The sequence below is a fragment of the Chinchilla lanigera genome, unplaced genomic scaffold (assembly GCF_000276665.1).
Source record: "Chinchilla lanigera isolate Chin_1 unplaced genomic scaffold, ChiLan1.0 scaffold00062, whole genome shotgun sequence".
NCBI classification, from domain to species: domain Eukaryota; kingdom Metazoa; phylum Chordata; class Mammalia; order Rodentia; family Chinchillidae; genus Chinchilla; species Chinchilla lanigera.
Window position 1 is genome coordinate 333,640 of NW_004955463.1, and position 15,122 is coordinate 348,761.

The 15,122-nt window shown below is 36.8% G+C and overlaps 1 protein-coding gene across 1 annotated transcript in view; it reads right to left on the minus strand.

The window, feature by feature from the left end:
* Zdhhc2 (zinc finger, DHHC-type containing 2) overlaps positions 1–12,073 on the minus strand; it is a gene marked incomplete at its 5' end in the record, with an annotated part of 30,182 nt that extends 18,109 nt beyond the window's left edge. Inside the window, 5 exon segments of the mRNA XM_005398338.2 lie at positions 53–85; positions 908–977; positions 2,662–2,782; positions 10,750–10,844; positions 12,047–12,073. Coding sequence (XP_005398395.2) covers positions 53–85; positions 908–977; positions 2,662–2,782; positions 10,750–10,844; positions 12,047–12,073 — 346 coding nt within the window.
* Between the last annotated feature and the right edge of the window lie 3,049 nt (positions 12,074–15,122).

A 15,122-nucleotide genomic window follows, 5' to 3' on the forward strand; every position in this document is an offset into this window, starting at 1 on the left:
GATTTAATTTAGAAGAATTTATAAAGGGACAGAACCCTACAGCCATACTCACCATGGGCAATGATGATCCATCTTCAAAATACATCTAAAAACAAAAGAAAAGACAAAATTTAATAACCTACAAAATTTAATTTCATTAAATTATAAGATGAGAATATAAAATACTGCCAAATTTATTGAATATAAAATACTGCAGAATAGTAAAAGTTATTATCTAAAATAAACACTACAGCCATTTCTACTTAGAGTATAAGAGTAAACTTTATTATCTTCATTTGTTTTGAGATAGGCTCTTCACAATGTTGTCCAAGCCGGTCTTTAAATTCTTCTGATTCAGTTTCCTGAATAACTGGGATTGCAGGCATACACTGACTGTACCATCATCCCTCACTTAATAGAACTTTACATGCTTTAAATGCAAATCAACACATTTTCTACAAATAATGAAAAATATCAATATACAAATGCCTTATGCTGACAAAAGTTCAAAATATCAACAGATTTGCAGACAGTCTAGGTGAAATCATCCCTTTAAATGTCAACCCTTAAACCATTAAACTATCCTGTTAGTGTAGTATGTTAAATATAGAACAACTCTGGCATGAAGTCAGATGAATTATCTTTATAACGATCGAAAACATTCACAAAAGAAGAATTTGCTAAATTTAACTAGCCAAGTCAGCATCACTAAGAATCATGTACTTCACGTCATCATAAATCCGGGGGAAAAGGGACAACTGGTTGTGGCTTGAAGCTGCACAGTATTTAAACTGTTTAGACCAATATTTTCTAGTGATGATCTGAGAAGCATGAACACGGAAAAAAGATGGCAATGTAAAAGATAGAGAAGAACTACAGATAAAAGACCACTGGCATGTAGACGCATTAGAAGAAAAATTTCCCTTACTTATCACAGACGGAACAGTGATGGCAGCGATCTGGTTTTACGAGTTGGCATCTGTCACAATATCGGATTGCTAGGAATAAAAAGTTCCACTTAGATTTAACAGGGAATTGAATACATAATTAAATGGCTTTTTTCATTTCTCCAAATTTAAATTCTAAAAAGCATATTAAATTTAAATTTAGTGAAAAGAAAAGATATTTAACTTTGCTCAAATACCAAAAAAAAAAAAAAAAAAACCTCAAGAAGACTTGCTTATAGCTAGAGTTCTCTGGAGAGGTTTCCCAAGGATAGAGCACTGTGGGGGAATTTTTTCAAAGGCATTCTCAATTCTCAGTAGTTATAGTACAGGCATGTGCAGATATTTATGCAGATGAGGCTATTTCTATTACAGATATGTCCATTTCTCTTCAAGTCTTCCTCAATCAAATCAGTTTATTCCTTTGCATAGTTGGGTAAGAATACAACCAGCTAAGATAACTGGGTAAGAATGTAACTATTGAAACAAAATTTGGAGATTTATGAATAAACTCTATTAATTGCTTAAATTGGGAAAGAGCTCACACCTCTGTCAGGCAAGACACAAGATTATAAGTGAGAACTGAAGGAGGTACTTTCAATAGAGAATTTTATTTATGTTTGTTTATTTTTGTGTTTTTGAGACCGGGTCTCACTATGTTCAGGCTGGCCTTGAACTCGCTTTGTAGCTCAGGCTGGCCTCAAACTCCCAGTGATCCTCTTGCCTCATTCTTCCAAGTGCTGGGATCACAGGCGAGTGCCATCACACCCAGCTCTCAATAGAGAATTTTAATTCTTGCAAGAGAAGCTCTCATTTTTTCTCCTGTAATACAGCTATCAAAGAATTATGATGACTGATCTGGAGATGTTATTTCAACACACTAGGATCTTACAGGATGTAGCTGATTATTGAAGAAGAATGAAAATAAACAGGATAAAACTGTGTGTGAGACTCAGATTCAATTATGATTCTAACGTAAGTAGGCAACAAATATAAACAGTATGTTAGTGAGAGATTTTACATACTTTTTTCATAGTAAATCTTTGAAACCAGTTGTATATTTTAGATTTAGAGCACATCTCAATTTGAACTAGTCATATTTTAAGTGCTGAACAGCCCAACAGGCTACTGGATACCTCAACAGGCAGCATGGTCTAAAGGCACATTTCTGTTGTCTTGGTGCACAAGCATCAATAGTTCATTTGCACTGGTGTTTAAGACACTCACTTAATTAGATGTTAAACTACCTTGAAAATATGACCCAAGAAAGATATATGTTGTCTTTGCAAAAAATAGTTTAAATTTCAAACATGGATATACATACATTATATAATTACTGTTCTAAATTTATTAAAAAATACACTTAAAATTAACAACTATACATTTATTATAGCTATGTTTTTCTTAAATACAAAGATGAAAGTCTGCAGTGACAGCTTTAAAGATGAGTCCTCATGTCAATCAAGACTTCAGCAGCTCTCACATCTTCACTGAGTCACCGCTCAGCAGCAGGGACAGAATTAAAGTCAGCTCTGATTTAGTGCAGATCTCTGTGCCACAGCATCAGTTAGGTTCCATTCTGTTTTACAGGATCGTACAGGGACGATTTAATAGCAATCCAAGAAATAGCATAGTATTTTAAAACGAGTGTTTGACAGTTTCAGGTATACAAATGCGAACAGGCACCGCAACAGATCCTCTGGCTACTGCTGTTTCAAAGTGCTCACGTGGCACCTACCTCCAGACATGGTCCTGGTATAGATGGGAAGATCTTTGGCAGCTCGCCTAAGAACTTCCTGATGGGCTTCTCCTCTTGGCTCTCTCTCCAACAATTCTTTCTCTGCATAAGAGAGATGGAACTGTGGAATAAATTTAAATTTTAATCAGTATTTCTAAAGGAATGATAACATGTTGGTCTACTCCGCTATACCAGAGGGTATTTTTATACAGTATCAATGGTATATGGTATATTCAGAGAGGTAACAGAGTTCAAATCTGGACAAATTTATTAAGCTCACAAATCACCACGCATCTAAAAAGACAAAAATAATGTTTCTGCCAAGTTCCTTAGGTATTTGTGAAACACAAAAGGCACAGAATATCAAAAGTGCTTATAAGGTGTGGCATTCTATCCAAATATTAATTATATAATAGACAAATGGCCCACAGAACACAAATGGCTCAATGGATGAATTTTTCATGTGAATCTATTAAGAACAAAAAGAAAAACAAATGAGTCAAATACATCTTCTCATCTAAGTAAGTTTTAACATAGGGATAATTGTTACATAAAATCTTCAGTACTCAAAAGAACTAAGTGTTCCTTTTACTTGTTATACTGCTAATTTGGTCCAACTAGTTAAAAATATGTGAGAAAAATGAAAATTTGCTTGTACTTCTACTTGATAACCACACACACATGTACACAAGCAAATACAAGTTTGACAAGTCTGCACTGAATGACCTTCCACAGACATGCTCCAGGAGGCGTACAAAGGGTAATTGAAGCATCACTGTTTAGAATGGAAAAACCAAATACAAGCCAATGTCCATCAAAAGAATACTGGACAACAATTGCAATAGAATATATCAGAAAATACCACTGGCACTTAGTTAGTGGACTATGGCTGTGTAAAACAAAGAATCAAACCTCAACATATTGTTGAAAATAATAGCAAATCATCTTCCAGAATACACATAAAATTATTTCATTCCTATAAAATTTTAAAACCAGAAAGTCAAACAATCTATGTACTTTTATTTAGAGATAAATGCATACATGACACAACTATGAAATAAAAGGAAATAATTAACATAAAATGCAGAATTGTCATTACTTCTGGAAGAATACAGGGAAACACAAGTGGGGAGTACTTATGAGACATGGGAAGTATATTTATTTATTTTTTTTTTTGGTTTTTCTCCAGTACCGGGAACCGAACTCACGACCTTGCACTTGCCAGGCAGGCGCTTTTGCCGCTGAGCTAAATCCCCAGCCCCGAGACATGGGAAGTATAAATAATGTTTTGTATAGTGACTGTTTTTATTTCATTCTTCATATGTTATATGCACATTTGTATGTAGGAAATAGTTTATAGTGTTTAAAAAAGTGTTTTAAAGGTGGTCTAAATTTGTCAATTAAAGAAAGACAATTTAATGAAAATTAAATCCTGATTACTTGAACCTAACTCTTTACTCTCAGAAAAACAAAAACCTTTGTATAAAGGTTGACAGTGCTACTGATGTTATTGAAAGACAAAAAAATTTCCGCTTTCAAATGTAAATACTTTAAAAATTACCACAATGTTCCTGTATACATGATCTTTTGTTTAATCTCTAAAATTTCAAACCCAGCCAGGCCTGGTGACACATGCCTATAATTCCAGCACTTGGGAGGCTGAGGCAGGAGGATCACCATGAGTTCAAGGCTGACCTGGGATACACAGTGAATTCAAGGCCAGCCTGAACTACATAGCAAGCTCTGTCTAAAAACAAAAATCAGAGCCATTAAAATAAAATTCATTTTTCTCCAAGTATAAAAAGGTATACAGTATGAGTTTTTCTAAATAAGTATATCAAAGTAACTAGCATTATATTAGTAAATATATTAGTTAGGCTCCTCATAAGTTTCTAAGGTATTTGAAAAAAACTATTCTTTAGGTTAAATGGTCCTCCTGTTAAAGTCACAGCATGTTTAAGTGTTTGAAATTGCACCTCAAGTAGCCATTTTTCAAGAGAATAGTGTTCAAACAACAAATGAAGGCCAATTTTAGGAAGGTTTGCACTCCAGAGTTTGCTGTCTGAAATCTTCAGTTAAGTAAAAATGAAGCATGTCTACATATTATTTTGTTTGCTAGAATATATAAATAGGGTTTGTGTGGCAGCGGGCAGCGTTGCAAGGAAAAGCCTAGAAAGGTGTCTTGCTGCCGGACCCCAAGACTGGGCAGGCGAAGGGGCAGATCTAAATGTCTTGTAACCAAAGAAAAGGTTGGTGACCATATTTCTCATGAGTGGAAGATCATCTCATAATTGGATAATGGAGCCATAAGGTTCATTCCATTACTTTCAAGGTTACCCTGAAAAACAACTTAATGGAACGTTAAGACTATGAAAATGCTGTCACCGTTCAGATCGTAACAGAATTGAAGAACTGAGAAAAATTCAAGTTGTTTGTTTGCTGATCTATCACCTGCAATCACTGGTTTATGGGGGGGATTTATCAGATTTTCTTTCATACTTGAAAGATCTAGGTTGGACATTATGTACCTATAGATAACATAACTTTGAAATTAAAAACAGAAAGTGCTATGATTTTTAAAAAGTTAACTGAGTATCTTGCTTGGAAATATTTGGCATAACACCAAAGGATGTTGTAATGTGGTAATAGACAATAAAAGCCAGATCAGATCGTTGCAGAGAAAGCAACTTTGTTCATGCTGATCCTTTGTCTATGCTGATCCTTTGTCTATAATGCTATTTCTCACATTCTTTATAGGGAAAGGTAACATACCTGACCTCCACAGACAGCCAGAGATGGCAGTGCTTTTTTTTTTTTTTTTTTTTTTTGTATTAGAGATTGAATCTTGGGTCTTTCTACTCAGCCACATCTCCAGCTCTTTTTAAATATGTTATTTTTGAGACATGGTCTTGCTAAGTTGCCCAGGCTGGGGCTCAAACTTATGATGCTCCTGCCTCAGCCTCCCAGAGTGCTGAGATTGCAGGCATGTGTCACCATACTTGGCATGTTTTGTTGAGTAGTGCCATTCAGGTATTTTGTAGGGTGGCCATGCATTGTAATTTGGTGATTTTTCTCATGACTGGGGCTATAGGATTCAGGGAAAGGTCCCTTTCCACCATATCCATCAATGGCAGACATCACCAACATGACCTAGTGCTGTTGAAGTCAGCCTCTGCCATCTGCCTGAGGGAGTTCAGGTTTTTCCACCATAAAATTAATCCTTATTTTTCCTTTCCCAGCCTGTACTCTTTGGAAAGAACTCATTGTACACAGCTCATAGTTACAGAATGGGGAATTATTCTTTCCCTCCTTGAGGGCAAATTATTTACAGAAATTATTTCAAATTCTTGCTAAGACTTTTTTTCTAATATCCCCAACTATTACTTTGTTCAACTATTTATTTATGTCAGTAGTCTCACTGATATCTATCATGTTTTGGGTTATAATCTAACATTATTTTTGTGGCTCAAATTATTCTAACTTTATCACTGGGAGTTCTTTTAGTTGGCTATAGCCTTTGATATATCCTCATCAATTTTTTGTTTTGGATGCTTCCTTATTTTCTGCACTACGAGAGGTCCTGAGCTCATCTCCAATACTTCCTGCTGGGGTCCTACAATTAATGACTTCTTCAAGGAGCATTCCTTCCTTTACCGGAGAATGTTATCAAAAACCAAGATCTCAGGTCATGCATAGTTTTCAAGTAAAAGAATAATTTTAAAAGAATACTACAAATTAGAAAAGAAAATTAATATCTAATAAAAAAAAGAAACTCACAAAACTCTATTTCCTTGTTTGCTAGCTCAGGACAAAATTACAGCCTCACTAGTACCTGAAATGCACAAATTAAATCCTAAAACTATTTTTGCCTATTAAAACATTAAACTTCCTGAAAACAAAAAGTTTTGTTAATGGCAACACGCAGTGCCAAGGGTCTGACAGAACTCGTAATGGTGCAAATAGCTACAATCCTTTTGGGAAATAATTGGGCAAATGACTTAAATTTCCTTGATCTAGCAATTCTACTTCTGAGAATTTATATTACAGTAATAATCTGAAATATGGATAAAGCTCCTATGTATGAAAGAGCTAATGATAGCATTACATCTATGAAAAGCTACCAGCCTAAAAATCCAAGACAGATGTGATTAAGTACTTATTAAGTATTGCACTGAAAATATTATGTTGTTATTAAAGCAGTAAGGCCGGGGATATAGCTCAGTGGCACAGCGCCTCTCTGGTAAGCGCGAGGTTGTGAGTTCAACTCCCGGTACCAAAAAAAAAAAAAAAAAAAAAGCAATAAGCCAATGATGGACTATTATGTAAAAAAAATTGTAACAGGTATACTCTATGCATCTGTATACATAACTTTTTCCCCACTTTCTACCAGTCACCTAACAAATATTGATTGAATATCTTTTATAGGTCAGATACTACTCTGTGCACTGGAAATGTAGTGATCGAAGCAGATAAAGTCCACACCTTACAGAACTTGCATTCTGGCGGTGATACAGAAACCAGGAATGAATAGTGTGAATTACAGGAGGGTACATGCTGTGGAGAGAAATAAGAGTACAGTAAAGTGTACGAGGTTTGCTCCAGCCAGGGGCAGAAAGCTTGCTATTCTTTATGGAGCAGTCCCAGAACCTCAGGGAGAAGTTACCACTTGAGCAGAGCGCTGAAGAAGGTGAAGACCCTGGCCATGAAGTTATCTGCGGCAGGACCATTCCTAGTGAAGGGAAAAGGGAGGAGTTAAGATTTCTGGAGGAGAGACATACTTAGCACGACAATGGAACAGCAGGAAGCTAATGTGACTCAAGGCAGAGAGGTTGAGTGGACCAGGCCACGGAGAGCCTTTTAGGCCACAATGGAAACTAGATTTTTACTCTGAGCAGGCTCAGCTATTATAGGAAAGTTGTGATGAGATGGTAGGACCAGTCTTTCTTTTGGAAGCCTTCCTCCGACCACTGTGTTTAAAATACACAGATGAAGGCAAAAAATGAAAGCAAGGAGCCTGGTAAGAGGCCACTGCAAATGTGTGAGAGACAGTGGTGGCTTGGCACCGTTGGTCGCAGTGGATGCAAACAGGAGCTCACACTGTGGACCTAGTCTAAAGGCCCGCCCCGCAGCGTGACTGATTAACTGGATCTGATGTCAGAGAGAAACACGAATAGCTTCTGAAAGAAAAAAGAATGGCTTTTGGGTAACTCCAAGGTTTTGGGCCTGAGTAGCTGGAAGATGGAATTGTCATCACTGAGACAGGAAAACTTTAGGAAAAAAAAGATAGGGAAAGTTGGTAAGAAACCAGTATTTGTTTTCCAATATGTTGAACTGTCAAATAAGTAGCTGTCACTGAGTTTGGTATCTGAGAGAGAAGATCAGGCTAACGTGTTCATTTGACAGCTACTGCAATGGGATGATACATAAAGTCATACATACAGTTAAATATCATAATCAATGGAGTAAATAACAATATATAAGAAAAAATGTCTAGAAATCAAAATTCAATGCTTTAGAGGCCCAGGAGACAATAATGAGCCAGCAAAGAAAACTAGGAATACCTGCTAGTAGGGACGAATACAAGAATTATTTCAATGAGAACAAAGGTAAGAATACTGTAGAAAGAAAATACTGCCATTCTGCACGTTGGAAAGTACATGAAGGTAAGAACTATTAGAGTAAGAAAAGAAAGAACGATTAGAGTGTAGAGTGGGAAGTCAGAAATTTAGACAAGGAAGACTGCAGCTAGCCAAGGGAGACTTGACTTTTACCCTGTGGAATTATGTGGAATCGCTGAACACATATGAACAATACAGTGAATCAAAGTGTTAAATCTCTTTTTAGATGGAACACGCCAGCATCAGAGTGAAGGATGAATTTTTGCAGGGTTCTGGGAAGGGAATGTAAGGGTGCCAGTTAATCTTAACTGTCAGCCTGGGGGTTAAAAATCTCCTGGAGAAGGGCCTGGGCTTTGCGGGCACTGACCTCACCAGTGGATTAGCAAGTGAGGAGTTCACAGCCGAATGGGCTACTAGGCGGCAGGGCCTAGCTGGAGGAAGATGAGTGTGTGGGCTTGGGAACTTGTCTGCTCTCTGGCCTCTTCTTCTCAGGCTCTTCCCCTACTCTGATTCCCACCTGCCTTGAGTACAGCAGCTTTCCGCGGCCACACCTTTCTGCCATGATGTTTCTGCCTTAGAGCAGGCTAACATGAGCCTAAATCTCTGAAAATGTAAATTCCCCCCCAAACAATTCTCTCCCTTTAATTTGCACATGCCAGATATTCTTCCCAGCAAAGGAGAACTGACCAATATGGTAGGCAAGCCTCAAACAGAAGGAATCACGCAGAGTTTAACATCCCAGACAAGGGACAGACAAGGGAGATGACTGAGACTCTGAATGAAAGGCCACAACTTAAAAAAGTAAGAATTAAAAAAGAAGCATTTGGGAGTGAAAATAGCAATAAGGCTTGGATACTGGGGAGAGGGAGAAAGAAGAAGTCAAGTATGGCTGCTTGAGGGACAAGGGGAATGGCAGTGACATTACCTAATAGAAAGGATGAGTCGCAGTTTGGGAAAGGATAAGGTCATGGCTTCTGTTTTTAAGGTTTCATATTTGAGGAGTCAGTGGAACAATCAAGGAACTATGTCTGGTAGAGAGATACACAAAAGAAATTCAGAGGCAAATTAGAGGTGCAAACAGATTTGAGAGTCACTAATACGGAGGTTGTAGACGGATCAGAGGGATGGATGAGATTGCCTGTAGTGGAAGTCAGCATTTTCTTTCAAACCTCCAACTAAGATTAGGATGGGATTAAAGAGATTATAGAAAAGAAGCAAACCTTGTAAGAGAAAGGAAAAAAGGGAGAAGGGAGGAAAAATTAAGTGGAGAGTAGAAGTTATTCTAGGCACACCATTAATTCTGTGCAAATATGTGTGGTTTTGTTTTCCAGGTCAAATAGCATAATTACTGGCCGGTTTGACCATAGTTGCATTTTAAACTATCACTTCAGGAAACAATCTGCAATGATGTCTTTTTTTTTTTAATTTGGCTTACCAAAACTATCCTGTTATTACTGGTAGCAAAGTTTATTTTGATTTAACAAACACATTGGGCTCATGCCAAGGATGCAAAAATGTGTAAGACAGTCTTTTCCTCTAAGAACATTTCATCAGACAAAAGACCAAGAAACAAATCAAATGACCTTTTGAAACAAACTGAATTTAATCACGTCTGTCTACCTGGACATTCTGCAGCACAGACTGTTAGCGGTCCCCTGATCTCCACACCTCCCGCCTGCTGTACTGGTTAACATGACCATGCAGAATAAAGATGACACTCCTGGTATCCATGTGAGCACATGGGGCCATACGATTTAGTTCTAAATACAAGTGGAAACAGCATCATGAAGTCCCAGAAAGTGTTCTTAAAAGTGAAGGGCATCTACTTCTCTTTCTCTTCCCTCCCTTCTCCGGAAGGTTAGCTAGAAAGTATCCATGCTTTCTGGAACTGAGCTGCTATGTTAGGTCGAGAGGTGACCTTTGGAATAAAGGCTACACATGGCAGAACCATAAAATACACGGAGCCTAGTTACCTAGAAGCTGCACACTAGCTATGGAGTTTTTGAATGGACAGAAGATGAGTTAAGGTATTTGTTGTTTCCAGTGGCTAACATCTTTAGTGTGCTAATTTTAACAGAACTCTGTGTACCTTCCAGCTCTATCTATTAATTCCTTTTTTTTTCCTTTTTGGTACTGGGAATCGAACTCACGACCTCAGGCTTGCCAGGCAAGCGCTTATGCCACTGAGCTACATCCCTGGCCTCTATCTATTAATTCCTACGGATACAACTCTAAAAGAGAGTGGTATGCATAACAAATTTAATATTTGAAATACAATAACCATCTGCTGCAAAACTCATATTAAGTGAACATCCAAGTATTTATTAGCAAACATAGTACTTTTTAAGATCCCCCAAAAGAATGTGCTTAATAAGTTTTCAACACCAGTAAAAAGATAATGATTCATTATTCAGACATCAGTTTTATTGATTTCTATCTTTAGGATAACTCTGTGAATGCTTTAACTTACTTCTTTCGAAGGATTCATTGGTAATGTAAAGATAGTTTTCCAGTACGACCAGACAAACATTGCAAAAAGTAGATGATAAGCCATCAGGCACACAACTAAAATGAGAGGAACATAATTGTCATTGTCATATGCAAATATATACACAAATCATGGTATTAAGAAAGGATCTGTTTGTTCTAAAATACTGAAATTATCCATTATAATATGTTATCAAAGTTCATTTACATCACACTGCATTTAGCACAATTCTTTGGTTACAAACATAAAGCCAAGTATATTTTTTAATCACTAAATGCATAATTAGATCTATTCTACACCCATAAATAGAACCCTCCTATCTGCAGACAGGTATATCTATTGGCAAATAGCTAGCAGGGACCTTTCCTGAAGTGTACAAATGAGGCAGTTATGCCTGCAATTTTAAAGAGTAGATACAGCAGGAAATAAATGTTAATAAAACTTTCAGGTTTAAAAATCTTTGCTTTATTTACAGAGACAGCAAACAAAATTCCTAACTAAGAGTTTGTTTGCTGATTTGCTTAACTGTAGTTGATGCTGATGGCCCTCCCTGTTGTAACAAGAACATATTTAAACAGGGACCATCTGGACAAGGAGAGATTTCCTCCAGTGGGAGTTCAAACGCCTTATTTATCACGCAAGACGAGAGTTACGAAGGGCCTTCTGGATACTTTTTTCAAGGTAATGCATGTAAACATTATCTATGTAGTGTTGTTTTAAAATATTACACAAACTTAAACTACTAATTTGTATGCAGAAATAATAATTCATTCTAAATAATACATTAATATAAAATCCAATTCTGTAAGATAAAGTTGAATAAAATATGCTAATGTAGAATAGAGCATGTTTGGCATTTTGAAACACTGTACCTGGTGAGAGCAATTTCTGATATTCTAGAGAATACTGCATTTATTTATATAATCATTAAAATTTTGAATTATGCAGTAAGGAACCCAAATTTGTATGAGATGATTGAGGACAATGGTAGTTTCCATACATGAGGAAGGTGACTCAGTGAGTCAGGACAGGAGATGGCTGACGTCCCTGTCAATCCCTTTAAAAAGGAACCTTTGTGCAATTACGGCCATATCAGGGTAGAGTACTCTGTCAAGTCTGACAGAATTCAAGCTGCAAATTTAGACCAATCAGACATTATGTACCCTATCTTATTTTCACATTCTCAAAGAACAATTTGTTAATCTCAACCAAATCTTAATGGATGTAACTTTTTCATACTATTTTAACATTTTATGTCTATAATAATAACGTATTTTACCTTGTTCACCAATGTTTTCCATGGACACTATAGAAATAGAAAGGAAAGAGGCAATAGATTATAATATGGCAAACATAGGGTCTGACGGAGACGAGGCATTTAAATAGGTTATAATTGGCTTCCCTATGAACCAACATTCCTTAATCATTTGTTCAACTGTACTCAGAGGCCAGTGCAGTGTGGAGACAGGGTGGAGGAGGAGACGGGTGGCTGCAGTCACTCACACGTCTACCCTGCACTTAAGCCCTGGCTCCCACAAAGCAAAGCAGCCTCTTCCAGTGTGCATCTAGTGGTTCTCAGCCCAGTATCAACCGAATTATTGGTTTCCCTTCAATTACAGAGTTCATATAAAAATCATGTTCTCTGGGCTATTACATGTCCAGACACGTTGATTTTCTTTATAAATTAACCACCTGGGATCTCCACAAGGAACAAAATGCTGTGTCCACCACACGTACTCTTAAATCTCTAACAGTGCAAATTCCCATGCCCAATGGCTCTAATTTCTTTCTGTTGTATACGAAGGGGCCCAGGCAACCCATGGGAAATTACCATCTCTTGGATGCTGTGGTAGAAATTTGAAGGTAGCAGGTGAATTAGGACAGGGGCTCGAACAGCTGAAGCAAGCTGGGGCAAGAAATTGTATTTAGCAATCCAGAACCCCCTCCCTTTTTTTTACTTTTGGTATTGTCTGTTTGTTTTGCTATCCATATGGCCTTCCCATGTTGCAGTAAAATCTTTGGAAGTTTTGGCCTACCTCGTTGAACCAAGGAAAAGTCTGACTGTACGTACTTTTGTTCCACCTCCGTTTTTAAAAGGGTGCAGAATTGCAACCCTCAGTCCTGGAATAAAATTTCACTGCCTTCAGAAATCTTGGAGAGTACTGGCATTAAATCTTCTCTGAATTTCTTGTAGAATTCAGCAGTGAGTCCATCAGGACCTAGGGTTTCTTTGTTGGTAAGTTTTTAAATACTTTTCAATCTCATTAACTGATACTGGGTTATTGAGAATTTTTATATCTTCTTGATCCAGCTTTGGTAATCTAGGAATCTAGGCATCTGTCTATTTCTTCTGTGTTTTCCATTCTCTGAGAGTAAGGATTTTCAAACTAGATATTGCTAATTTTCTGAATTTCCACAGGATCTGTAGTCTTTTCACCCTTGTCATTTCTCAGTGCATGAATTGGTGTCTTTTCTTTCTTTTTTTGATAAGGTTGGAGAAGGGTTTACCAATTTTATTTAATCTTTCAAAGAACCAACTCTTTGATATGTTAATTCTTTGTATTGTTTTTTTGGTCTCCATTGTGTTAATTTCTGCTTTGATCTTTATAATTTCCTCCCTTGTATGGGCTTTGGGTTTATCTTGTACTTCTTGAAAGGGAAACAATACTCCCTAACTCATTCCTGGATGCAAGTATTATCTTGATACCAAAACCAGAGAAAGACCCACCCAAAAAAAGAACTACAGGACAATCTCCCTAATGAACATAGATGCAAAAATCCTCAATAAGATACTAACAAGCAGAATTCAACAAATGATCAAGAAAATTATACATTAGCACTAGGAGGGATTTATCCCAGGAACACAGGGATGGTTCAACATATACAGATCAATAAATGTAACATACCATATCAACAGAGCCAACTACAAAAATCTCATGATCATCTCAATAGATGCAGAAAAAGCTTTTGATAAAGTCCAACACTCATTCATGATAAAACCCTACAGAAAATTAGAATGTATGGTCTTTATCTCATTCTGATAATAGCTATCTATGACAAACCATCAGCCAACATCATATTAAGTGGACAAAAACTGAAAGCTTTCACTCTAAAATCAGGAACAAGACAAGGATGTCCACTATCACTACTCCTATTCAACACAGTTCTGGAAACATTAGCCAGAGCAATTAGACAAGAGAGAGAAATAAAAGAATAAGGAGAGGAAAGGAAGAAGTTAAATTATCATTATTTACAGATGATAAGATACACTACATAGAAGACTCCAAAAACTCCACCAAAAAGACATCTAGAATTAATAAGCAAATTTAGTAGTCTAGCTGGATACAAAGTCAATACTAAAAAATCAATAGCATTCTTATACACAAACAACAAACACACTGAGAGAGAAATTATGGAAACACCACCCTTCACAATAGCATCCAAAAAATGAAATACTTAAGAATCAACATAACAAAGGAAGTAAAGGATCTGTGTATTGAAAATTACAGTACTCTGAAAATGAAAATCAAAGAAACTATCAGAAAATGGAAAGATTTCCCTTGCTCATGGATAGGAAGAACCAACATAGTGAACATGGCCATATGCCCAAAACTGCTTATACAGATTTAATGCAATCTCAGTCAAAATACTGTTAACACACCTCAGAGAACTACAGAAAACATTTCTGAAATTTACCTGGAAGTAGAAGAGAGCCAGAATAGTGAAGGCAATCCTGGGCAACAGAGGAAAGGCAGGAAGCATCACAATCCTTGATTTGAAATTATACTACAAAGCCACTGTGACAAAATCAGCATGATACTGGCAAAAAAAAAAAAAAAAAAATCTGAGGGCCTGTGGAACAGATTAGAGGAAGCAGACACAACTACAAACACACTCAGCCACCTTATCTTTCAAAGAGGCCAAATATGCTCACTGGAAGAAAGATGGCCTCTTTAATAAATGGTGCTGGAAAAACTGGCTCTGTACATTCCGAAGACTAAAACTAGACCCATGCCTATCATCATACACGAAACTGAAGTCAAAATGGATCAAAGATGTAAATATTAAAACAGAAACACCAAGCTTACTGCAAGAGGAAGTAGGTAGAACTCTTGAAGACATAGGGGTAGGTAGAGACTTCATGAACAAAACCTAAACCACATGGGAAACAGTTCAAAGAATCAACAACTGGGATCTCATTTTACTAAAAAGCTTTTGCACATCAAAAGAAATAACCAACAGAGTGAAAAGACAACCCACAGAGTAGAAAAAAATTTTAGCCAACTGTCCCTCAGACAAAGGACTTATATCTAGAATGTATAAAAGACTGAAAAAAAATCAGTGCCCCAAATTAA